This window comes from Callospermophilus lateralis, chromosome 4, assembly GCF_048772815.1.
Source record: "Callospermophilus lateralis isolate mCalLat2 chromosome 4, mCalLat2.hap1, whole genome shotgun sequence".
Classification (NCBI taxonomy): Eukaryota; Metazoa; Chordata; class Mammalia; order Rodentia; family Sciuridae; genus Callospermophilus; species Callospermophilus lateralis.
This window is the reverse complement of record NC_135308.1, coordinates 1,386,394-1,411,580: the sequence shown is the minus strand read 5'-3', so window position 1 is coordinate 1,411,580 and position 25,187 is coordinate 1,386,394. Positions and strand designations below refer to the sequence as shown.

The window sequence follows — 25,187 nt, the reverse complement described above, 5'->3', positions numbered from 1 at the left end:
TCTTTCAAGTGGTTGCAGAACCCCGAGTGTTACCTGAAGCCTCCCAGGTAACGCCTGCTCCAACTCCACCAGAGGAAGCCTGAGGCAGGAGGCATGCGTCTTGATGGTAGCCAGCGCGGCCACTGAGTGGGCTGCAGGCTCGCACCAGCAGGCTGCTCGCCAGCACTGCCAGTACCACGCCATGTGTCAGGTCTGCTCGCACACTGGTGGGGGACAGGCACCATGCGACCTGGAGGGTGCTACCATCCACAGGGCAGCAGAGGCATAGGCTACTGGGTCCCAGCATTCCAAAGCCTTGTGCTCCTGACAAGCCCTACTCATAAAGGAGCCACGCGTGCAGGACACCCCACTGAGCGGGTAGGCTGGCGGTCCCATCCACCAAGAAAGAGGGCGTCAAGTGTGGACCCCGAGGAGGACAGACTCCCAGTGAAGAGCAGACACCAGTGCAGCCCCGTGCTTGAAAGTGCTTCTCGAGCACGTGAGGTTTGACTGTCACATCTGTTTCCCAGACAACGTATCACCAGGTGTGCAGATACTACCTGGGCACAGCGTGGTAAAAGCCAGGTGCATTGGAGACCCCTTCTCAAGAGCTGGTTGCAGGTCCTGGTCAGTGAGGGAAGTTCACTTTAAGAGATGGGAACTGACATTCATTCGGGTTCTGTAAACATCAGTCACTTTATTAACTTCTGCCCAGTGGAAAACCACCAGCTTATGCTGGTTCCATGGGACAGGGCAGAACAGAGCAGCCATCAGGAGCAACAGGATTCTTAGTTAAGGATCTTAGCAGGGACATAGCTTAAATAATTGTAGGATGAGATAAATAAGCATATATCTTGATCTAAATACAATGAATAAAGTTAAAGCACCAGTCATCAAAATACACTATCCCAAGAGTTCCATGATGCAAACAAGCAGGGGTCACATGATTTTAAGAGCAATAAAACATATTTTCTGCAAGCACTCATTCAAAGGTGCTTTGATAAAAATGTACTTTCACTTTTAATTATGTACTTATGGGGAATAAAATGTTTGTAGGCTGTCAACACTGCTACGTTGGTGTGCAAATTCTACCTGGGTACAGCGTGGTAAAAGCCAGGGACATTGGAGACCCCTTCTCAAGAGCTGGTTGCAGGTCTGCCCAGGGCCACTAGGGTCAACCACACACCTCAGGGAACAAGTCTTCAATAACGTGTCTTGATGTCCACAAATACCAATCAAGGATTCAGGGTCTGGCCTGGGTACCTACAGGCCACCATCAAGTAAAAACGGCTCTGAAATCCAGACACATCTGCTTGCTGAACACTCACCTTATTCTGTCAATTGAGAAATACAATGTCAATAAAAATCATTTAAAAATCTTTCTTGATTAAAAAAAAAAAAAAGTGGGAGTTTTTATAACTTGCACTCCCGTCAGGGCAGGTGGCATCCTGGGTGGCATCTCCTACCCAGGGCCACCGCAACGGCTCCACTGCCACTAGGTGGTACCATTACACACCAGCTTTAAAAGGTCATACACTGGGACTTCCTTAGGCCAATCCTTTCCAACAAAAGGGAAATGTCTTTGGAACGATACACACAGAATGTGACCTGTGACCAAGAAGAGTCAAGGCAGCCGGAGCACTCCCCAGCCGCAGTGTGCCTGCCGGCAGGGACAACCCAGAGGAGTCCAGGAAGTCACAGCGGCAAAGGTCTGCTCCGGAAGGTGAAGGAGACCTCGTGACACTCTGGCTGCTTCAGAATTGACACTAGTGACTAGAAAGTCAGGGTTTCACTCAGCGCTGCACAGATAGTCAAGACCTTATTTGTTACAAAAGTCACTGTTCTCGGAGCTGAGGCATCCATGTGCCACATCCAGACACAGTGGCCCACCTGGTCCCAACTACGGCCACTATGGCTGCTTCTTCTGCAGCACCTGACCGTTGGTCCTCTCTGGCCGGCTGCTCTTGGTCTCAGGCTGTGCAAAGTTCCAATCCACTGGATTGAGAAGCTGCTGGGTCTTCTTGTGGGTCCAATATGGATTAATGATGAGTGTGAGCAGGGCCAGCCCAACAAGGAATAGTGCGAAATGAGGCAGGTACAGGCTGCTGACGAGGCGTCCCCAGTGCCAGAAGCACACCCACCACATGTGGTAGGTGAGGACCATGCGGCAGTGAAACATGTGGATCATCAGCCACTGGTTGAGCTTCCAGAACAGCGTCTCGGACCAGCCGGCCTGCGGACCAACAAATGAGTGTCAGCATGCAGCCAGCCAGCCTGCTCACACCTAAGGAGACCTCGTCCTCTGTCAGCAGCAGGCTTTCTGGCCAGGGCTCCGTGCTCCCTGCGTTTCACTCTTAGAGCACCTGGCTCTGAACCCGAGTGCCTGAGCCCTGGTGAGCCCTGCTGGCACCTCACCTGCCAGCCTTGTCACTCTTGATTTCTGCTCCCTGAAGCTTTGCTTTACCTTGAACTTGCACACATTGAGGAAATCAGCTCTGCTTATGTAGCAACAGCAGAAGATAGATGCCATCAACTCCTGCACCTTGACTCAGGAAAAGAACCTTCTAGAACAGAGAAGCTCAGGGTAAAATGCAGGTCCTGGTTCACTTTTCTTTGTTTGGTACTAGGGATTGAACCCAGGGGGGTAACTACTGAGCCACATCCCCAATCCCCAGCCATTTTTATATTTTATTTAGAGACAGGCTCTTGCTGAGTTGCTTAGGGCCTTGCTAAGTTGCTGAGGTTGGCTTTGAACTTGTGATCCTCCTGCCTCAGCCTCCTGAGATGCTGGGATTACAGGCGTGCACCTCCACACCCAGCTCTGGTTCAATTCTTAATATTTCAACGTCATGAGTCCTTGGACACAGGCCAAAATGGACTTGCATTAACTATGCTGAGTGACCACTGAAGCTAGTTCCAGCATAACTACTGGGCCTGACCCATCAGACCAGGAACACAAGGGGCAGGGCCCTGCCCGATGCAGACCAAGGCACTTCCTGGCACCAGCTCCTCCCCAGGACTGGGATACTGTCCTGCACTTGCAAAAGGACATCAGCAGCAGGAGCAGCCACACTGGATGCAGGGCAAGGGAGAGAGACAGTCAGGGCCAATCTCAGAGCCACATCCCTTCAACCTCCGCAGTCGCTGAATCAACAAGACAGGTATGCTGCTCTCACGCTGGCCTGAAAGTGTGCACACCACACTGGCAAAAACCAGGGGACGGGGTCAAGACACAAGGAATTATCTTGGTGATACACAGGAAAAATAGACAAAAAACTTATGTTTTATTCCAAACATTGTGAATGTGCCCCTGAAATAACTTCCTGAGAAGGCAGCAGATCAGACACACCTGCTCTTCCTCACACTAGACGATGGAGTTACTACCTTTGAACAGGAAACCTGCATGTGGAGCAGCCTGTGCTTACATACCAGTGTGTGCACGTGGCCGTAATCCTAGAGGTTCAGAGGCTGAGACAGGGAGATCATGAGTTCAAAGCCACCCCTGGCAACATAGTGAGTACCTGTCTCAAAATAAAAAAACTGAAAAAGGGCTGTGGCTCAGTGATTGGTTAAGTGTCTTGGGTTCAATTCACTTCTTTGGCATCCTGGGCTGTGGTGTGGAAGCTCGTGTCCCAAAGACTGAGTCCTGAGGCTCATTTATTACAGATTCTAACCACATCTAGACCCAGCCCTAGGCATGAGCCACCCTGTGAGCCTGGCAAGGCCAACCTAAGTCAGGCTAGCCTCTTGTTCTGATTTATATCCTTTAGTCCTGTCAAGTCAGACTCAAAGATGGGAAATTCCAAGATCCGGATGCTCTACTCTGCAACAATCCACGAGCTTTATTAGGAGCTCAAAAGAAGTTGGATATTTTAAACACAGCCTTTACTTATAACACTTAGTATTTGAAACAGGACAATAAAAAAGCAGAGCCCCCGAGGCATACCGACCCTCAGCTGCATTAACTCAGGAGGTGCATTTCTGGGGTGGGTCTGCTGGCCGTGTGCAGTTAACTCGAGGAGGGTAAGAAGTAAATGCTTGTCTCCATCCTGCACAAAATGCACCCTCAACACCAACCCCAACAATCTCTCACTAGTGGTGACAGTGTGTGTCAGTGTGACAGTGTCCCCGAGGTGCTGAGGGCTCCCGGGCTGGCCCCACCACACCTGAGGAGCAAGCACCTGCAGAAGCCCCTCGCTGGGAGGCAGGCCCTCCAGGAGGTGCAGCCCACTCCTGTCTCAGCTGGAGGGACAGGATGTGGGGAGCCCGGCCAGCCCCAGCCCTGACTTCCTGAGGAATGCAGACAGGAAGACCTCCATGTCTGTCTGCCTTCCTCTCCCTTCCTTGCCATCCCCTTCCTTTCTCCTGTTTTTCCTCCCACATTTTTTTGGTGTGTTATTGTGAGATCTGCTGTGACACATTCGTCCATGCACACAACGTGACAATATAGTTGGCCAATATTACTCTCCAGCACGTCCCCTTCCCTCCTCGCCTCCCACCCCTTGTTCCTTTTCCTCTATGGACCTCTCTTTGACCTTTAGGGGACACTCCTACCTTTGTTTTCTCCATATGTTAAGAGGAAACACATGACCCTTCACCTTGAGTTTGACTTATTTCACTTAATGTGATGGTCTTTAGTTCCACTCATTTTCCTGCAAATGCCATAATTTCATTTTTCTTATGACTGAATAAAACACAGTTGTGTATATACACCACATTTTCTTTTTCCATTCTTCCCCTGATGGCCACCTAGGCTGGTTCCATAGTTTGGCTATTGTGAATTGTGCTGCTATAAACATGGGTATGCCTATGTCACTATAGTACAATGACTTTAATTCTTCAGGATAAATACCAAGAAGTAGGATAGCTGGATCATACGGTGGTTCCATGCCTACAGTTTTGAGGGGCCTCCATACCGATTTCCATATTGGTCATATTGATTTGCATTTCCCTAATTGCTAATGACGTTGAACATTTTTTCACGTATTTGTTGTTCTTTGTATTTCTTCTTTTGAGAAGTATCTATTTAGTTCATTTGCCCATTTATTACTTGAGTTATTTGATATTTTGGGTGTAAAGTTTTTTGGGCACTTTAGATATTCTAGATATTAATCCTCTCCCAGATGAGTAGGTAGCAAAATTTTTCTCCTATTCTGTGGGTTCTCTCTTCACATTCTCAATTGCTTCCTTTGTTATACAGAAGTTTTTTAAATTGATGCTGTCCTATTTATTAACTCTGGGCATTATTTCCTGAGCTTAAGAGGTTTCTCTCTCTTTTAAAAAATTTTTCAATAAAAAAAAATTAAAAATGTAAGATATGTGTAAATTCATTTTCAAAACACATGCATTATCACAAGCCCAGCATCGTGACCTTAGTTCAGTGACAAGATACATCTGTGAGCAAGCATTCCCAAGAATACCATGCTCTGCATGGCACGGCTGCTTTTGAGACCCTGCTTTTCAGTGCAAGAGGAATAGGTGGGCAGAGAGCTGGCCAAGGCCCCTCTTGCACATATTCCTTCATCCTCAGGATGCCTATGCTGGTACCCATGCCAAGTCAGGGGCAGGGAATTCACAGAGAAAACTAAATCTCCACATAACATGGGCAGGTGCTGATAGAGCCCCAGGCCCCAGAATTTCACCTAAGATGGTACCACACTTACCAGCTGCTACATATTCACTCTCGAGGCTGGCACAGAACCCAGGGGTGGGTGGATGTGTAGTGACTTTTAGTGTGATCATGGCTCCCACCTTCCTCCCTGGTGAAGCCCACCCAATTGCTCCTGCCACAGACACGCATGCAACCTCAAACCTCGCCCCTCAGGGATCCCTGCAGCTCCTCATTAGCCTTCTAATGGTGGGAACTGTTTGTCTCCAGTGGCTGCAGGGGACGCCTGGTACTGCGGACTGTGGTACCCAGCTCATGCATCTTCACTGCACATGCCTCAGAAGGGCCCGTGACCCTGAACATTCCTGTCCCCTAAAGACATAACCAGCTATCGCCCAAATGGGGTCATGGCAAATGCAGGTCCCAGCACAAGACTGGGCACACAGCTGGGTCTCCAAAAGTGCGTGTTGTGCTGCTGGCTCTCCTATGACACAATAGGCCTACATCCAGTAGATCCTGAAGCACACAGCTGGTGCTGCACAAATGCCTGTCACACCAACTAGGTGACACGCCATGCCATCACCCACTGGCTCCTGAAGGCTGAAACAACATTTTTATACTCATTCATTTCGCTTCACAAAGCTTACCTATCACAGTGTTCTGATTGAGAAGTGCTCCAAAATATGACCTATATGTCTGAATTATTAAACACTAGTGGTATTTCCAGTTCTGTATAAAATACTCTGTGAACAAGGTAATATATCATAAAAGATTGCAAGATTCTTGCCAAAAAAATTGTCAAAAAGGAATTAGCATGAAGATAATTTTGAGAATCCTCACCATGTACAGAAGACACACATTAAAAATATGCGTCTTCTAAACAAAAGGGAAAACCTGGGCAATTCTCCACACTAGGGGCCAAGTCTGCCACTTGTGAACACCCTGTGGGCACCACGCGGCCTGGGATCAGCATGGCCATCTGAGCCAGGGCGAGTGAGAACTAAAAAGCAATGAGGTTATATGTGTACACATAGGTATTACTTCAAAATTCTTTTAAGCATTGAAAGGAAAAAAAAAACATGTTTTCAAAAAGAAAGCAAAGTATCTTAAGGAGCAATAAATATGAAAAGCTTAAAATCAAGAAATCAATAATAAAACTGAAGTTAATAAAATTCAACTACACGAGCTTCTTCCTGCATGGGTGGGCTGTGGTCCTGCTGCCGATGGGATCACAGTGCTCAGCCAGAGGTTAAATGTTCAAGGCACCTTGTCCTGCACCCTCTGTAGTAACCACCTCCCATAGAAACGCTTACCTTTAAGAGCATCCAGGAAATGCAGGTAAAGGGGGTGCTCATCTCCAACAGCAATGTGGTCATCGCTAGGTAGTGGCCAGCTCTGAGATTGATCGCTGAGCCTAGAAATCCAAGAAAGGCAAAGAGGTGGTGCACAACCAGGAACAAGTCAAAGGTACGGAAGAACATGTTGGACAGGTGAACGGCCACATTTTCAAAGAAGAAGAACCCTGTGGCTGTGGTGATGTGGAACCAGCACCAGTTTTGCTGGCCAAGCGCTTTGTCAGCTTGAAGCACAGGGTCCCACAGCAGAGCCCACAGGCCCGCAGCTGTGCTCTGGACGCCAAAGACAGCCCGCGTGGCTGCCAGGTCCCAGAAGACCTTCTCTCTGGCCCCTAGAGAACGGTAAGTGGCGTTGAGGGAAGACGACAGCTGGTGGCAGGCCACAAAGACACCCAAGTAGAAGACAAAGCCTGCGACCACCAGTGTGGAGCGGATCTCCCAGGAAGCATAGTCCAGGTCAAAAACGCTGTTGGATGTGCCCCCTTCACTCACAGGAGTCATTGTCCCAAACCATACACCAGAGTAGTCCTGGGGCCAAGGACGGCTGGGGGCTGCTGGGCCCAGAGCTGTGACTTGTGGAAGGAGACAGTGCAGCTCGCGCTGGGATCTTCATGTATCCGCCTTTGATCTGAAGAAGAGAATGCACTGTATGTTGACTTTGCCAAAGGATGCATCACTGCCCCAGAAACACACACTCAGAAATACTTCTTTGATTCTGTCTCCTACTCTAAGCACTTACAAAGACCACAACACTGCATGATCACTCCCCTGGGCAGTACAGGAGAGTGAGCAAAAATGAACTCTGGATGGAGCAGCACACCATAAACGTGAACGGGTAGGAACACTGGAACCCCATCGCACTGGGCTGCACACTTCCTGCGGATTCCACAGGCAAACAAAGGCAGCCCATCCATCAAGTAGATGAGTCATAGTCCACCGGAAGAACATCTAGGTTACAATGAAATAGTTTTAAAGACTTTACTTCCAGAACCTGAGAGAACATTGTCTTGGTGCTCCAGTTTGTTTTGTGAAGCTGTGTATGAGGCTATACATGTCCCATTTCAAAAATTCACTTCCTCCTATTAACAGTAGCTGAAGGCAGAGGAGATACTCTGAACCACATCAATGTATTTATCTACTCAAAAAACACAATCATCTGGGTGTGGTGGTACATACCGCTGATCCCAACCACGGGGGAGGCAGAGGCAAGAGGACTGCAAGTTTGAAGCCAGTCTGGGCAATTTAGTGAAAACTTACCTCCAAAGAAAATAAAAAGGGGTGGTGTGTTGCTCAGCGAGAGCTCTTGCCAAGCAAGTGAGGCCCTGGGTTCAACCCCCAGTACTTCAAACAAAAAAAAAGTTAAAATAAAGCAATAACTGTCCTCTGCAGCAACGTAAAAGTATAAGTCCATTCGTTCCGTACACTTTCTATATTTCTGCTTTTTTACTACCATTTCCTATCCTAATCTAAGTCTGATAAGACTTGGACATCACACAGTACAGGTCCCACATTCTACTTCCAACAGACCCAAGAACTCCCTGCCCCCATGCTGGGAGGTACCACTTCACTGGTCCCACTGTCAACAGCAAGAGCTTGTTCTAGGAACCTGTGTTCCCATTCCTCATGTTATTTCCTTGGTTAAGGCATTGGTGGGGCTTCCCAAAGCCAGTGGGGTATGTCTGCCCAGGACCTACAGGAGTTCAGGAATGACCCACCTACCCCCTGGACTCCATTCCCAACATCCCTCATCTCACCCCATGCCAGACCCTTCCAGTTCTCTGAAACATCACATTCTCCTTGACTGGGCCTCTGCAGGGCTGAGACCCTCTGCTGCCGACACTAAAGGCATTTGTCCCAGACATCTTCCAGTCTAGAGGAAGTGCCTCCCTGTAAGCTCCTGAAGCACCTTCTGTTTCCTCCACTCCTACACCCAAAATGCACTCTAATGGCTCAGTCCAACCTCCACCAGACAGGCTCTCTGAGGCACAGCCCATACCTGCTGTCCATTGTTGTATATTCTGCTGGCTGATGCAACGTCTGATACACAGCAGGTATTCCTGAAATATCTGGTGACTACACAGACTGTAAATTGTGCTCAAGTGGTCAAATTTACCTAAGATTGGACTGTTTTATGGAACTGGAGAAAACCAGTCTCGGGTTCTCAGAAGTGAAGAAACCACTCTGCTTCCTGACCACGATGTCCTGAGCTGCTTTCCTCTGCCATAATATTCTACCTCACCTTGGACCCAAATCTATGGAGTCAGCTGTCTGTGGACTGAAACCTCTGAAACTGTGTGAAATGATTTTTTTCTTCCTCTAAAAGTGTTCTTGCCAGGGCTTTTGGTCACAGCAATGAGAAAGCTGGCTGAAACAGAAATCGGTACAAAGAGTGGGGTCACTGTTGGGACCAACCTGACCATCTGGTTCAGAAGAATTTGGAGCTGGTTTGTGGGGGAAAATTTTTTGAAAAGTTCAGCAGTGAAAACTGGAGAAGCTTTAGAATGTTGTAAGTGGAGCTTAATGAGCCACTCATGGGAGGTCAAAAAACCAGAATGCAAATAGGACTATGGACAGTAAAGACTAGGCTCATGAGGGTTCATAAGAGGACTCTATTGGAAATTGGACTAGCAGGCATTTGTGCTATGTTCTGGCTTGTAAGTCATTTACACTTTGCCCATGTCCTGAGATTTTCTGTGAGCCTAAATTTAAAGGTGATAGACTTCTTAATGTGACACAGGAAATTTTGAGGCAGCACAGCAGTCAGGTAGTGGCATGGAGAGTGCTGGTAGCTTTTAACCAAGTTTACTGTGATGACCAGGAGCAGAACAGAAAAATTTCAAAAACTTGAAGTTTGGCCAGAAAACTCCAAGTAAAACTGTGTCGAAGGTTGGTAAAGTGATTAGGGCTACTAAAGAAATGCTAAATGCTTTACCCAGAACCATAGGAAAGATGGCTTGATGGCATCTCGGGAGATGAACATACCTATCTCAGGCTCAAGAATGTAACAGAATTCCATTGAGAGGAGACCATGGGCACTTTGCTTGCACAGAGGAGCCTAACAAGTTGTTTCACCAAGTACACTGCCCAGGAGGCTTGGCCACTGCTTGAGATGGTGTCAGACCTTGGCATAAATCACATGGTACTGGTTCTACAGGAATGCAGGATGGGTTAGGGGTCATGAAGGCTTCCACTGAGAGGCCAGGAAAAGAAGAGTAGAGTTGGAGTCCCTGTGGGTTGCCTCTGAGAGAGCAATACATGGAGATGTGAAAAGGAAGCCAAAGCTGCAGCAGAGACACCTCCACCCCAAGAGAGGCCAGTAATGTGAGATATAAGCCACAAAAGTTGTAGGAATTAAAAAGAAAGAAGCCAACAGAGAAACCGCAACCAGCAAGGTCATAAGGCAGAGCCACACCAGCCTTTAGAGAGAACATCAGGAGGCCATGTGCCCCAGATGCTGGATATGGAGCTACACTTGTTTGCCCAATTGGATTTCAGTCTTGCTTTGGTCCCATTTCTTCTTTCTAAACCCCTATTTCTCCCTTGTGGAATGGAAATATTACTCTGTGCCATTATATATCCGATATAACAGAGACTTTGACTTGGACTTTTGGGTAATGCTGGAACCAGGACGGAATGTCGATTTAGACTGGGTGTCCCCCAATGCTTGTGTGTAAGTCCATGTACACAAGAAAGCTTAGAGGCAAAATGATTGAATAATGAGAGTTTTTAACCGAATCAGTGCATTAACTGGGGTGACTGTAGGCAGGTGGGGAGTGGCTGGAGGTGGGTCACTAGGGTGTGTCTTTGTGGTTTATATTTTTCCCCTGGTGAGTGAAGTTCTGTCTGCTGTTTGCCACGTCTTCAGTGGCTTTCCTTTGCCTTGATATTCACTTGAGGCCCAGAGCTATGGAGTTGGCAGTCTATGGACTGAGACCTCTGAAACCATGAAGACCAAATAAACTTTTTCTTCTCTTAACAAGGAAAAACAAAACAAGACAAAACAAAACTGAAGGAACCTGTGAAGCTACCTACTCCAGCCCTTTGTTTATAAACAGGTACATGAAATCGGCCACCCATAGGAGCCTCTGCAGCAAGGATGCAGTCTGACCTGGCACTTCCTCAGGGTCAGGAGTGAAGAGCAGGATCCCCCCTTGGGGCTGTTCCTCAGTGCTCTGGGAGGGCCTCCAGATGACAACCATGAGCAGGCAGGCTGGTGCCACCAGGAGCACTACACTAGCCGTCTATGCCAATTCCTGGAAAAACATCCTAGGCCACACCCAAATGACACCAAAAGCCCCAGCTCACGTGAGTCCATGCCCACTGCGAGTTCTGGGGTTTATCACAAATGCTAGAAGAAACCCCTGGAACTATTAACTCCTGGATTTGAAGGAGGTCATATAGACAGAGGCAAGACCCCAGAGATGTGTGTCCTTTCAACTTTAATACAGGTCATGTTGTGAGAACAAAACTCTTTGGGTTGGAGGAGAAAAGACCACTAGCATTCACATCTCTTCTGGAATTCAGATGCTCCATGTTGTTCCACCCCTAGTACCTTCTTGGGGTATGTGGACTCTGATGGATGACGGCCAGAAGGCTATTCTGTCCCAAACCAACACTTCATGGCTCATGCCTCTGGTTGTGTTATGGTAAGAATCCAGTGGACTTACACATCTCCAAATTTAACAATGAACCAAGAGACTGACCAGAGACCTTGGCCCTGGTGTGGTCTGTACTTTCTGACCCATTGACATTACAGGTGCAGACCTGCTTCAAGCCAAATCCAGAGCTGTAGGAGAAGACAAACCTTAATCAGACCCTTAATCTCAACACGGAACTGCAGCCCACTAAGAGTTACACTGCACAAAACTGAACTGCTGAAACATACTTATCCTAAAATGACTGCTTGTGCTTTTCCATGAGTCAGTCATGAGATCGGGGCTACAGTTCCCATTCTGCCATGATTGCATCAACATGCTCTGGGCCAATCTACCCAGCTTCATGGGGCCTCTGCTTAGCATGGGTGGGTCCCCAATCCAAAAAGTTCTGCCTGCATCCACCTTGTGATGTGATGGGTACCCGTGCTGTTTCAGGAAGGTTCTGAGTAGGTCAGATTGGAAGGGACCCCAGGACACCAGCACTAGATCAAGAACAGCCCAGTCTAGTGAGTTCTCATCGTGGTTTTGCTAACCAAAAGCTAAAAAATAAGCTGGGCTAGGCACAAGCCATAATCCCAGCTGCTCAGAAAGCTAAGGCAGGAAGATATCAAGTTCAAAGCCAGCCTGGCAATTTAATGAGACTCTGTCTCAAGATTAAAAGTAGAGATAGAATGCTTGCCTAGCATACAGAAGGTCCTGAATTTGATTCCCAGTACCACATACACACACACACAAAGAAGCTAATAAAATAAATTTCTCTTAACCATATTAAGCCCAAGTGTCTAAATATGAGAGGAAGAAATATACAGAAGTACAGAATAGTAAAGGGCTGAAGCATCTACCATGTGCCAGGCACATTTGGCTGGTTCATTTAATTTTTAATTGCAGAGACAAAATGGTTCCTAGGTATTCTGGGCACCTTTTTGGAAACAGGACCATATCTAAAGGAAGAACTGCATACAGATCAAGCAGGCAGGCCAGAGTTGAGACCCAGCAGGCCCTGCGGGAAGGCCCAGGCAAGGTGCCAGTTACACACGGAAACAGCAGATCATAAACACCAGAGCATCACCAATTCCCTCACCTGATTCAGTGCTCAGACCTCCTGGTTATGCATGCCCCCACAGCAGTGTGCAGAGAGCCCCTGGGCAAGCCTGTGCATTGGTCTCCCAGTGCCATTGAGCATCCTCCAGCTGAGAAGGCAGAAATTGCCTGAGTTGTACTCAACTGCCTGAGCCTGGGGGTAGAAGGCCAATGTCCCCACCACCTCCGCCCCTGCACTGCAGGGTCCCAGGATTAGCTGGTCAGCCTTCCCAAGAGTCTGGCAGAGCCCTGAAAGCTGCTGTGAGGCATCTCAGCAGGACAGCTGCAACTCATCCTGAGTCACCAGGTGGGAGCCCAGAGAGGTTCTGTTGGGCAGCACAGCCGGCTATGTGACAAGCTCTAGTTCTCCTTCTGCACATATTTCTACTCCCTGGCCTGACCACTTCCCTCTCACCTGAGGCAAAACAGGCTGCTGGGGTCACCACTGTTCCCCCTGCACTCCTGACTCCCATCAGCCAGGAGTGAGGCCTAAAGTGTGCTGCACAGCTGGCGTCACTGTGGCCTCTAGGGCTGCAACCAAGTCCTCCCTTTCTCTTCTCAGCCCTTTGGCCTCACTGGTGGAGGCAGAGCTGGGAGAGAAGGGAGCCTGAAAGTGCTGCCACATCAGGACCAGCCTAAAGCCCCATCTCTGAAGATCTCTGCTTTCTTTGGGAAAACATTTCTCCAACCCTGTTCTTATTCTCTGATAAGGTTCAGTTGTTCTACTTCAGTGAATGTTGCATTTAAAAAAGTTTGAATACAAATTAATAAGAGTGCCAGTCCTGTGCTGCCATGTAACTAGGTAGCCTTGTCACCAGGAGCTGGGATACAGCGGTCACAGGACCTTTCATCTCTGCCTGCCCCAAATCTGAAGACAGCTCCTGCTCATTGAGGATGCCAGCATTTTGTCTTTAAGGTAGTTCATCCAAGCCAGTCATGGTGGTGCACGCCTGTAATCCCAGCAGCTCGGGAGGCTGAGGCAGGAGGATAGTGAGTTCAAAGCCAGCCTCAGCAACCGTGAGGCACTAAGCAACTCAGTGAGACCCTGTCTCTAAATAAAAAACAAAATAGGGCTGGGGATGTGCCCCTGAGTTCAATCCCCAGTAACCGCCCCCACCCCCTGCCAAAAAAAAGTAGTTTATCAAAAACTTGGAAATGAAGTCAAAGAGGAAAACTTTCTTGCCAAGCCAAATCACTGTTTCAGAAAACCTTCAGGATCTCTTGACTTTTAGGAAAACTAAACACACTTATCTACCACTGATCATGACCAGACAGTCACAACCTGCATCATCGGGGGTCAACCTAGAGAACACTGATAAGGTTAGTTAGGTTTCCTATCCACCCAGGATGAAGAATGATCCCAAAGGCTGGGTTTCATTACACAGTGATACCGATTCTGTAACCAACCCAGCAACCATATTTTAGTATTCCTCGAATTTACTCACTACAAAAATCCTACTTCTGCATATTATCTGTGAACTGGCATCGTCATTCTGGTAGGTCCTTTATTAATGAGCTAAATAACAATGGCATGGGCTATTTGCATGAGAATTATACTTCTAATATTTTGAGAATCACACATGGGCAGTGGATAAAATATTTTTCCCCAAATCAAAAGAAATATATGCTAAATTAACAAAATTTTAAAAATATAAACAAGCATGAAAACACAGAAATAAAACCTTGTAATCCTCCTACTTGGCTCTAAGCACTATTGCAAGTTTTTGCTACCTGTTGGGTCAATCTTTTTTCTAGATACACATCCCCCCACCCCCAGGGCTTTTCTTAAAAAAGGATAAAAGTATATAAGCTACCTGTTTCTTTTCTTTAGTGATGTGTTATCACATTTACCCTGCTAATCCTCTTCCAGGTACTTGTGTGTGGCTGCAGAGACCTATCTTAGGGATGTGCTCCCAATGCCCCAAGGTTTTACCAGTTTCTACCATAAAACATTCCCTAGTGAACCTCTCCGAGGCCACCCAGAGAACCTGCTGTTTTAGCTCTTTTCAAGGAGACTGAATGCTCAGGGAGATCTTCATAACAGAAAGGGCTTAGAAGAAGAGAGCCAGTTCATCACTGTTTCCATAGCAACTAGGGGCCAGGGACAGCAGGCTAGTGCTGTTTCTGGAAGGTTCAAACTTTTCACAATTCCTGAAAAGTTTAAGTAAAAAACAAAATATGAAAGGAGATAAGCAGTAAATGGATGGTGGCAGATCACACAGGAGGTGAAGTCAAACTGCTTCAGCAACTGCCACCTGTCCCCAGTCACTGGAGAGTCTACCAGGGCTCAGGTGGCACCCCGCGGTGACTCAGCCAAGTCCCAACTCTGTCTCCTCCTCTCCTACTGGGACCTGCTCCCAGTCCAGAGCCCTCCCACCCGGTGGTGACCCAGCCCTCGGCGCCCCTCGCTGTCCCTTCGCACCCCGTAAGTAACTGGCCCACAGCCCCCCTCGCTGTCCCTCGAATCCCATGAGGACACGACCCATGGCGCCCCTCGCTGTCCCTCCCACCCCATGGCGACCCAGCCCCCGGCGCCCCTCGCTGTCTCTTCGCACCCCGTGAGCTACTGGCCCACAGCTCCCCTCGCTGTCCCTCGAATCCCATGAGGACACGACCCACGGCGCCCCTCGCTGTCCCTCCCACCCCGTGAGGACACAGCTCACGGCGCCCCTCGCTGTCCCTCCCACCCCGTGGCCACCTGGTCCAGCGCGCCCCTCGCTGTCCCTCCCGCCGCGCCGACCCGCCCGCCGACCCGGCCCAGGTCCCAGCCCCGCCGCGGCGCAGGCCCGTCCGCGCCCCTCCGCGCTGGGCAGCGGGTCGGCCACGCAGCGGCGGCCTGCCCGAGCCCCGCCGCCCCGCACGGCGGGCAGCTCCCCGCGCGGGGGCACCCGACCCAGCCGGCGCTCACCTGGCCGCGGCCCCCACGGCGCGCCCCCGGGCCCGCGCCACCGACGCCACCGTCGCGCGCTCACGCCCGCTGCCGCAACGGCGCACGCGCACGCGCACCGCGAGGGGGCGTGGCGACGGCGGGCCCCGCCCCGGGCGTTCCGCGGTTCCGGCCCGCGGCCGCCTTTCGCGTCCTGGGCGGGTCGCCGGAGCCCGGGCGGCTCGCTGGAGGGGGTGGGGGAAGGTGTCCAGGGCGAGGTCTGCCGGTCTCCGTGCCGGGGCGTCTCCGGGGGCCGCGGGACCCACCAGATCCCGCCACGCAGACCCCTTCACGGAGAGCCCACGCACGCAGACCCCGCGAGGCCCTGCCCCGGGGAGCGCCTGGCCTCCGAGGGTCCTGGAGGCTGACGGGCCTGTGCAGAGGTGTAGGGGGGTGGAGGCACAGCCACACGACCTGTCCGACATGTCCCAGAAACTACCCAGAGTCAAGGACATCCTGGGGAGACAGGTGACAGGAGAAGTGCGGAGCTGTTCTCTTAGGCTGAGTGAGGCCGGCCCTTGTGGCAGAAGTTCCTGAGAGTTGGCCAGGGCCTCTGCCTGCTGGCCTTCTGAAAAGAAGTTTACCTGCACCACCCCCTGTCCAGAGACTGGGCCTGGAGGCTGGCCTTGGGTGTCCTCGAATGGGACCCTTTAGAGCAAAGACTGGCAGACTCCGGAGAACCCAACCTACCACAGAGAAGGTGGCTCTGGAGTCAGACCTGAGGCAGCACAGCCTGCCGTGGGCACCTGCTTGCTTCTGGGTCCCGGAGGTCGGTGCTGCAGTGTGGATGCAAGACCAGCCAGGTGCTTTGGGATTTCTGGACCTATCCAGGGAGGGCAGGTGACCAGGTGCAGAGCCTTCCCTAAGGCCTTTTGTAGCTAGATGACTCTGTCACCATCAGACACACTACAGTTCTGTTTGTCTTATTTATTTATAAATAAAAACATTGTGTGGTTGTTTTATTTATATGTTATTTCAGTTATTTGATTTTCCTGTTTCTTCCTGCTAAAATGTGAAGCCTGAGAGTGGGCCCCCAATTTTGCTCCCTCTGTCCCCACACCTAGAATACTACCTGGCACTTAACAGATGATCAATAAGTGTTGAAAGAACAAATGAAATTGGTGCTTTTCTATAACAAGAAATCTCCACCCACCCTGCCGGCCCCCACCCAAAGCCTGTTAGATGAGAATCCTTCAAAAGTGTCCCCTGAGGCGAATTAAAAACAGGATGGATGCTGAGACTTGCTTTTCCCCCTTTCCTGCAACATGTCAAAGACACCTGCCTTATCACCCTCAGGACTGTTCTGGGCATGAAATAAGTTTAAATCATGAGTGCAGCGTGAGCACGTCTCCAGCACCTGCTGAGAAAAGTTGGCATTCTCTTTCACCTCTGGTGGTTGCTCTGGTTGAGTGTGTGGGTGCTGGCTGTAGGCCAGCATCGCAGCCTTCCCTACTCCTCGGCCCATCCTCAGGGCGCTCTAAGGAGTGATGTTGGACTGCCCTGCACCAGACCTGTGGCTTAGAAAGATGAGCCCTGACCTGCAGTTAATGATTGTAGGTAAAACCCAGGACACTCCAGTCAGACTTGAGGACTTTGGATGAAGTCCAGTCTATTCCTTCTCTCATCACCTGAGAAGCCCATGTTTACCACCTGGTCACTCGCCTCCACCCACCCATCTTGGTCACCTGTCCCTCAGCTGCTCCCTCCTACACATGGAACAACAGTAAGGACATTCCTGATGAGCTTACTATGCAGGACCCGTAAACACTGGCCTTGTTTTGCTTGTTCAGATATCACAGGGTCTGCAGCAGGCACCCCCAGTGTCCGCTGAGGTCCAGGTGAGTGCAGCTGAACTTGAGGGACACCCACAAGTGGCATGTGACAAGTCTGGACCTTGAGATACTGTGGCACTGGTAGTGTGGAAACAATTCACATGACTTTTTAAAGGAGGTTCTTTTCCTGATCACATAGGCAAAACATGCTCATTGCAACATTTGGTTGTTTCCTTAAGAATGACAGACTTTTTAAAAAGACATTCACAGGCTGGTGGTGCGATTTCTCCTCTCCCGCCTATTTCTTTCTGCTGAACTCAGCAAATGAGTTTTCAGAGGAAGTACTTCAGGGTGAGAGAGGGAGAAGAGAATTTCCATGATTTCAGATCCAGGAGCAGGAGTTCATTCAGCGGGCCCCAGAGATGGCCCAGTGCTTCCTGACCGGACTTCACACCCGTAGACCCAGGCCAGCAGCAAGCCAGAGGCTGTGCAAAGCCAGTCCAACAGGTCAGCTTTCCACCTGCCTGTGGCAAAGACTCACCCTGGACTGACTCCAGGTGGGATTCTAGAGGCCCTCCAGGAACAGCCCTGGGCCAGTTTCAGCAGGAATCCCGCAGGATCAACTTAGTGAAAAATCTCCCCCCCTTGGTATCTGATTGAATTCCTCACCCCACCTTCAGTATCTTCACCACTTAAGCTTCCTCAGCAGGAATCCTGTTGAGTCCACCCTGCAGGGGTTGACCCCTAAACTGGATGTTCCCTCTGGGTAAGGTTCGACCCTAACCCGCCCTGCATTCCAGTTGAGCCCACTGTCTCCCCCGTGGCAAGACCCCACTGCAGTTGCCCATCCGTCTGAATAAGGATCTTGAGTAATTCCTCTTTAACTGTAGAAAATTAAAGATTCCCACAAAGTAAAATCTCATCAGAGAAATCTGTGTCTTCCTGAAACCATATCTACACATGCAAACACACTTGTGTCCATTTTTTTCCCCCTAAAATCACATCTTTCTAAAAATGTTTGAGCCACAAAACAGTGCCTGGGGCTTGGATCCAAGAATACAGTAAAGGGCTCTGAGTTTCCTCGGGAGCTACTGGCTTTTTGACCTTGGAGGGTCTGCTTGGCCTTCCTGAGCTGCCCCTGTAACCGAGTGGGCAGGTCTCTGGTGACATGATGGATGCTCTGTGATCCAAATCTCTGCTGTTGGGGTGTCCACCACACCACTGTGGGCATGGATGTTACTGTGGAACATGATGATAACCCTTCCACTTGGTGGGCCAGACTCTGCCATAACAGTCCACTCTACAAAATGCCCTGAGAAGCCTGTGCTAACCAGGGCCACAAAGACAGGGTGTGCTATATGGCCACCTCCTCCAGGCAGTACCTGGGGTTTGTCCATGCCTGGAGATGTTTTTGGCTTTCACATCTGGGGGGAGAGCGGGGAAGTGGTCCTTTTCTCCAGAGGGGAGACAGCATCAGATCAGCTCACAGCAGGAAAGCTCCATCCCAGAATGTCAGCAGCGCCCAGGTTGAAGCCCTCATCTGGGAAGAGGAGGGACACAAATGTTCTGGGTGGGACCCCCGTTCGAGGCAGGAGCTCTAGGAGCAGGCACAATGCTCCAGGTGGGAACCCCAGGACAGGGCACTGTGTGCTGGGTGGAGTAAGATATCATCAGAGAAATCCTGACAGTTACGACTCTTTGCGTGATCCCAAGTGGGACTCAGGTGACCTAGAGGGTTTTAGGAAAACTTTTTCTTGTTGCCTCTGTTTTGGGATAAAACCCAGTACCTCCCACAAGTACTCCTCTGCCGAGCCACATCCCCAACCACAAACAAAGTTCTTTTTTTTTTTCCAAAGTGGGGTCTTCCTATATTGCCCCTGCTAGCCTCAAACTCCTGGGCTCAAGTGATCCTCTTGCCTCAGCCTCCTGAGATCTTACTCAGGGCAACTTTAGGAAGTACTTATCTTCTTTCCTTAGATATAGATAACCACTTTGACATATTTTCCAACACAGTGACTAGTTTAGGAACAGATCTATAGGCTCAAAGACAGCTTGCCTTCCCCATCAACACAAAGGATAATGTGGTGTGAATGGAATATACAGGCATATAAAAGAAATCTAGTGTTCAGAATGTCAGGTGAAGAGCTATAAATGGACAAATCCAGCAAATAACACACTGAATCAGTATATTTGTTAATTGACCAACAATGAAAACTTACCTAAGAGTTTTCTTTCCAGATTTTCCTCCTGGAGAATATTGTAGACAATTACACTTGAAATGAAATGAAAAAGAAATCTGTAGACAAGGATGTGAAACTTGGGAACAGCTGCCCAGGAACCACCAACAGGAAACAGGAAACACGACTGCCCAGACCTCATGAAGAGCAAGGCTCCAGATGTCCTCCCTGCCACCACATGGCCTGTCAGGAGAGGTGGAGCAAGCTGTGACCCAAATACTGACCCAGCAAGCACAGAGTTCATGAGCAATGAGGCTTGAGTCACTTGACAGGAAGAAAGGAAGCAGTCCTCCCAAGAAGGAACGAGTCACAATGCGTCCCACGCGCTGGGCCACCTCTGGGTCCAGCCTCCAGCTCTTGTTAGGCCTGTTACGGCGTGACTGGGTCCAGGTGAACAGATGGACGGGGTGCCACAGTGTGCAGAGGGCCCTGCCCAGGGCACGCAGCCCTCCTGGCCCAAGGCTTCAGGGCCCCAGGAGAGTGCAGTGGGATGGCTTCATCCAGCACGAGAGGAGGCCTCTGTGCTTCATGCCTTTCATGCGGTCAGAGGACACAGTCACGACTTTATTTGCTATTCTAGACGTGGGCAGCTCTTCATTTTGAAACCGCTGTTGACCGGTGACAAGTTCTTGCTTCCCCAATGTTGAAGAATAACACCAGAAAGCACACGCCGAGGCCAGGTCAGAGTAGAAATTAGAAGTTTATTAAAGGACAGCAGAAAAGACTTCTCCCGGAGGAAGAAGGGGACCCAAGAGGTGGAATCCGTGGAAGGGCTGTTCTTTCCCCTTTTTATAGTTCTTTCAGTGATAGAATGTAGGGTGGAGGCCTACAGGTGGGCTTGATTATCACCTTTTGGGATGGGCTATCTCCAAATCTGTTGGGGCTGTTTCCTGGGCTCCATTAACATTTCTTTGAGGTGGACTTTGGCCTAGGGTCTTTTCAGGACTTCATTAACATTCCATGAGTTGTCCTGCGTTTTCCCTGAGTCATTCCCAGCATGGCCTCCATTTTAGATTTCACTCGATATTAGACCCGATTTACCTGACTACACTGACCACCTGACTTTAAATCTGGCTTCAATTTCATCTAACAGAAGGAGCGTTCCAGTGAGCGGAACTGGGAAGTTCCCTGATGGACAGGGAAGAGCTGAAGGAAGCAGAAGCAGAGACACAGGAAGATTGATGATCTCAAAGTTCTCTCCTTGTCGTTAGGGATGGGGAGATGGCAATGGACGATACCCACCCGGGGCCGGGGTGCGGCTCAGAGGCAGAGTGCCGGCCTGGCAAGCCGAGGCCCAGGCTCTATCCCAGCACTGCAGAGAGAAAAGAGAAAAGAGCAAGAGCTGTGCGGGTGCTCCAGGAGGCCTCCCCTGGTGAGGGGAGCAGAGGGGGCTCACTGTCCAGCTCTCCCATCACACTCTGATCTGACAGGCCTGTGTGGAAACTGGCTGTCATCTCTCTTTGTCGCCATTTCTCTGAACATCGGATGACGGCCAGTTTATGGTGAGGGACTGGGACTTCAGCCCGATGACTACTCATTGCTGGGGCCAGTGCAGGAGCCTCGTAAGTAACAGCAGCTGGCCTCCTCTCATTAACCATCTTTTCCACCCATGAGTGTTAACCCTGGAAATGAATCAGCTGCTGACTTCTAGGCACAGAGGAGCAAAACTCTTGTCCACACCCAGTTTATTTTTCTTTTCTTTTTTTCCAGAAATTTGTGCTGTGTTAAAATAACACCAAGTAAAGAAACAGATACGAAACTTGCAGTGGTCAGTGTTTCACAGAAAACACCTAGGCAGGCTCATCATTGTCAGTTTACAGTGCATGTTTCATAGGAACAGCTCCCTGCACCTTTGTGCAGGCCACGCAGAGCCGGGCGTTGTGACAGCGTTCTGCACTGGGAAGTCACTCTCGGTTGGAAGTGCTTAGGCTGCTTCAGCCTCAGGAGCCTTGCGACCCTCCTGGGGGTGGCAAACTCCAGACATGGCAAGTGCACCCTGCCCTACCCAGAGCCCGGCTGCCTCGCCCTGACTAATCTGGTTCTGCCTCGCCCTGACTAATCTGGTTCTTCGGCTGTGAGATGGAGCTCCCACCTCCTGGGCCTGCTGCTGAAACACTAGTCCAGACCTGGTCAGCTGGTTTGCCTCGCCCACTTCTTCCCTCAGAAACCACAATAAAGCTCTCCTGTCTCCTGCCCCCAGGCTGACCGGGCCTTGCCTGTGTCCTGCGTGGCTTAATGTGCTTCCCGTGTCTGGGGTTCTGTGAGTCCAGACTTCTCCCTTCTCAGCAGTCCTTCCATGTCTGTGTCTGGCCATGCCTGCTCAAGTCAAACTCTGGGTGCACTGTTAAACAATCTGCTAAAACTTACAGACATTTTCAGAGGAACGATCAGTTCCATCAACCCTGTTAAAGATCAATGAAAAATAAAACAAAGATCAAAGAAATGTCCTGAAACAAAATCACCAACGCCTTCAACAACAGCAAGGGCTTGGCATGTACGAGGTGCTGGGTGACACTGTATGCACGTGGGAAACATCAGGAATGATATTTGTAGCCCGGCGCAGTGGCACATGCCTGTAATTCAAGCAGCTCAGGAGGCTGAGGCAGGAAGATGAGGAGTTCAAAGCCAGCCTCAGCAACTTAGCAAGGCTGTAAGCAACTCAGGAAGACCCTATCTCTAAACAAAAAATATATAAAGGGCTGGGGATGTGGCCCAGTGGTTAAGTGCCTCTGGGTTCAGTCCCCAGTGAAAAGAAAAACAGAAAGAATGACATTTGTGCTATTTGAAAAGTGTGAAGACTCATACCTCATTTTATGTGCATCCTATTCTAAGCCAGATCACAAACCTGAGAACAGACATTTCCCCCCAAGAGTTCACCTGGTGGCAGCAGGACCATCAGCCACTTCTTCTGTGATGGCCCTGCGTGCTGGAGGAAGACTGGGGAGGAGGCCTGGGGCTTTGATGCCATCTGTCCTGAGAATGCTCCATTTCCCTGGTGAGGTGGTGAAATTGAGGAAGCCACCCACAAAGACAGTACCTGCAGCAAGGGGCAGCAGGCTCTGTTTCCCCCAGCTGTCACCACCAAAGCAGACTGCAGGAGGGGTTCTGAGGACCCACAGAGGTGGCCCCTAAGTGCACAGTGGGGCCTACTTCTATTCAAGATTCCTGAAATAGGGGACCCTCAGCAGCATCCTGTGTCCCAGATGTGAGGGGCATTGGTGGGCTTTGCCTGTGAAGAGGGTGATAACACTATGAACCACACTGCTGCGTGTCAAGGGGTGGCAGGACCCCAGAGAGACTTGGCTCTCCACGTGAAGACTCCTGGAAATTCAGGCTGCTGTACCAAGACACAGAGGGTAGCACCAGGCAGTCCCCAAAGGAAGTCCTAGATCAAGGAGCAGCAGCCTTGGAGTCTGTGAAGGTCTGCTTCCTGGTGCCCGGGCAGTGCCTCCTGGCTGCGTTCTCTCGTGGTGGGCGGGCAGCTCCCGAGGCCTCCTATAAGACCATTAATCCCACCACAAGGCTGCACCCTCAAGACCTCAGCCCTCCCAGGCCCCACCTCCTGATGCCATCCCCATGAGGATTTCAGCACATGAGGTTTAGGGGACACGGTCAGTCAGTCGCGCTGTAGCGTGGACTTACAACTCATCTAAGGTGCACTCCAGGTCTAACTGTGTGGGTCACTGCACATGGGCGGGCCCTGCTGCTCCCCCTCTAAGTGTTCATGCCTGTGCCCCTTCCTACCCCGGCTAGACGCTGGCTTTGGCAAGCGGGACATTAGCAGGTGTGATGCCCGAGGGGTGTGGCGAAGTCTTGCACACTGGGGTGCCTCCCCACGGGACCCAGCAGCTATGCGGTGGGAGTCCGGGCGTCCTGTGAGATAACCTGGCTGTTCCAGCCCCCGAGTGGAGGCACCCATGTGCGGGTGAAGCCCACCTGCGGTGCCAGGCCCTGGAGCAGGGGCTGCAGAGCAGCCAGCCAGAAAGGTGCCGAATCCTGAGCCTACGAGGACGGTGGCTTTAGGACGCACTGCTCGGGTGTTGCCCTTGTGTCTAAGCAGATAACTGAAGATGGCATGCGGCGTCTCCCCTGCCCCCTTTCCTTCCACAGCTCACTAGGGGTGACCGCCAAAGTGGACCTGGACCCCATGGGCTTAGTAAGAAGGCCAGAGGCCCCCCAACCGACAGTCACTGGCCTGTGGAACCTGTGTCGATGGTTTTAGCTTTGCCCTCTTTGTCTCACACCTCCCAGGACTTCAAGGTAGTGTAGTCAACCGTGAAGCGCCCAGACCCCTGCCCACCCCCGTCAGCTCTCCTTGAGTGTTGCTGCCGCTAGCCAGTCCCTCCATTTTTGTAGAAAACTTGGTACTCAGTCTTTGTGTGCTTTATGCTAAAAGGGTGCATAGGAGGTTAATAGGGATGTGATTACGTTTTCAACTGAAATGCGTGATTAAAAATTACTGAAAAGAAGAACAGGTGAGGTCTGTAAGAGCGCCTTGCCTTTCTGCCTCCTGCTGAGCTATTCCTTGTAAGTCCACATCCAGCTACCTGGAGAGCTCTGCTGTGGACCAGATCCTGTATGAAGTGATTCAGAGGTCAATCAAGTGACTGGAACGGGGGCCACCCGCACTGCCACTTGCCATTCCAAGTCCAGGCTTTTTATTGAGCTTCTCCACAAAAACTTTGGTGAGAGACATGGAATCATCATGGGCAAAATGCAGAAAACCGATGGGAGGTGGACGACTGGAACTGAGGCTGCCCTGGGAGAGGGGGTTGGCAGGCTGATTCACGCAGGTCAGGGCCACACGGGCTGGGGGGAACCAGAGAGGGCGTGGACTCACCACCGAGGCTGACCAGTCGGTCCCCAGTCAGCAAGTGCTGAACGTAGGCCTTGAAGAGAGCCTTCTGTGCATTCCAGGTCTAACTGTGTGGGTCACAGTTCCGAGGGCAGAGAACCCCAGGGGGGGATGTCCCGAAAGCCACCACCCTCTGGCTGTTCATCCCCAGGGGGCCCGTGGGGTGAGCTGCAGCAGGGGTCTCCTCTGAGGTCGGAGCAGCCCTGCAGGCCAGGCTGTGCCAAGGCCCAGGGCCTCCCGAGTGCCTGCAGCACCCACTGATCAGTCCTGAGCTGGAGTCAGGCAGTGCCCTCACCACCCTCCAAGAGTTCCCAGAGAGAAACGAGGAAGCTCTTCAGCTGCGTGGCCCCAGGTGAGTGCGCCAGTGTCTGAATCTGTGTCTGAGTCTATGATTTGTGTATATCCATGACCCTCTTCTGTGTCTGAGCTATGAACATGCCTGCATCTGCACTGTATGTTTGTGTGGACACACTTATATACACATGTATGCACACAGTTATATACATACTACATTTATATATTGATCTGTATTGGGGAGGACAGGGAGATGGTTCTTACAGGCTCCTCTCAAACTCCTGGGCTCAGATGATTCTCCTGCCTCAAGTAGCTGACTGCAGGTGTGTGCTTCCAAGCCCCGTGATATGCACATGAGTTGATTTTTCACTGCTGAGGATGGAACTTGGGGCCCAGAGCATGCAAGGTGAGTGCTCTACCACGGAG

The 25,187-nt window shown here is 50.5% G+C and overlaps 1 protein-coding gene across 2 annotated transcripts; it reads right to left on the bottom strand.

The window, feature by feature from the left end:
- Positions 1-656: 656 nt before the first annotated feature.
- Positions 657-19,683, bottom strand: Cln8 (CLN8 transmembrane ER and ERGIC protein). 2 transcript variants are annotated; one of them, XM_076853496.2, is made up of 3 exons: positions 19,595-19,683; positions 6,901-7,570; positions 657-2,212 (listed from the first exon to the last, which is right to left on the bottom strand). In XM_076853496.2, the coding sequence occupies exons 2-3, from the start codon at positions 7,441-7,443 to the stop codon at positions 1,889-1,891; spliced, it is 867 nt and encodes a 288-aa protein (XP_076709611.2). In that variant the 5' UTR covers positions 7,444-7,570; positions 19,595-19,683; the 3' UTR covers positions 657-1,888. The 2 variants fall into 2 exon arrangements, with proteins under 2 accessions (XP_076709611.2, XP_076709610.2); XM_076853495.2 differs by lacking the exon at positions 19,595-19,683 and adding an exon at positions 15,586-15,672.
- Positions 19,684-25,187: the final 5,504 nt, after the last annotated feature.

Bases quoted from the DNA above. Each gene is read 5' to 3' on its own strand.
- Cln8 (XM_076853496.2), bottom strand. From the start codon at position 7,443: ATGACTCCTGTGAGTGAAGGGGGCACATCCAACAGCGTTTTTGACCTG. The intron at 2,213-6,900 runs GTAAGCGTTTCT...GTTGGTCCGCAG, and splicing joins TTTCCTGGATGCTCTTAAAG to GCCGGCTGGTCCGAGACGCT.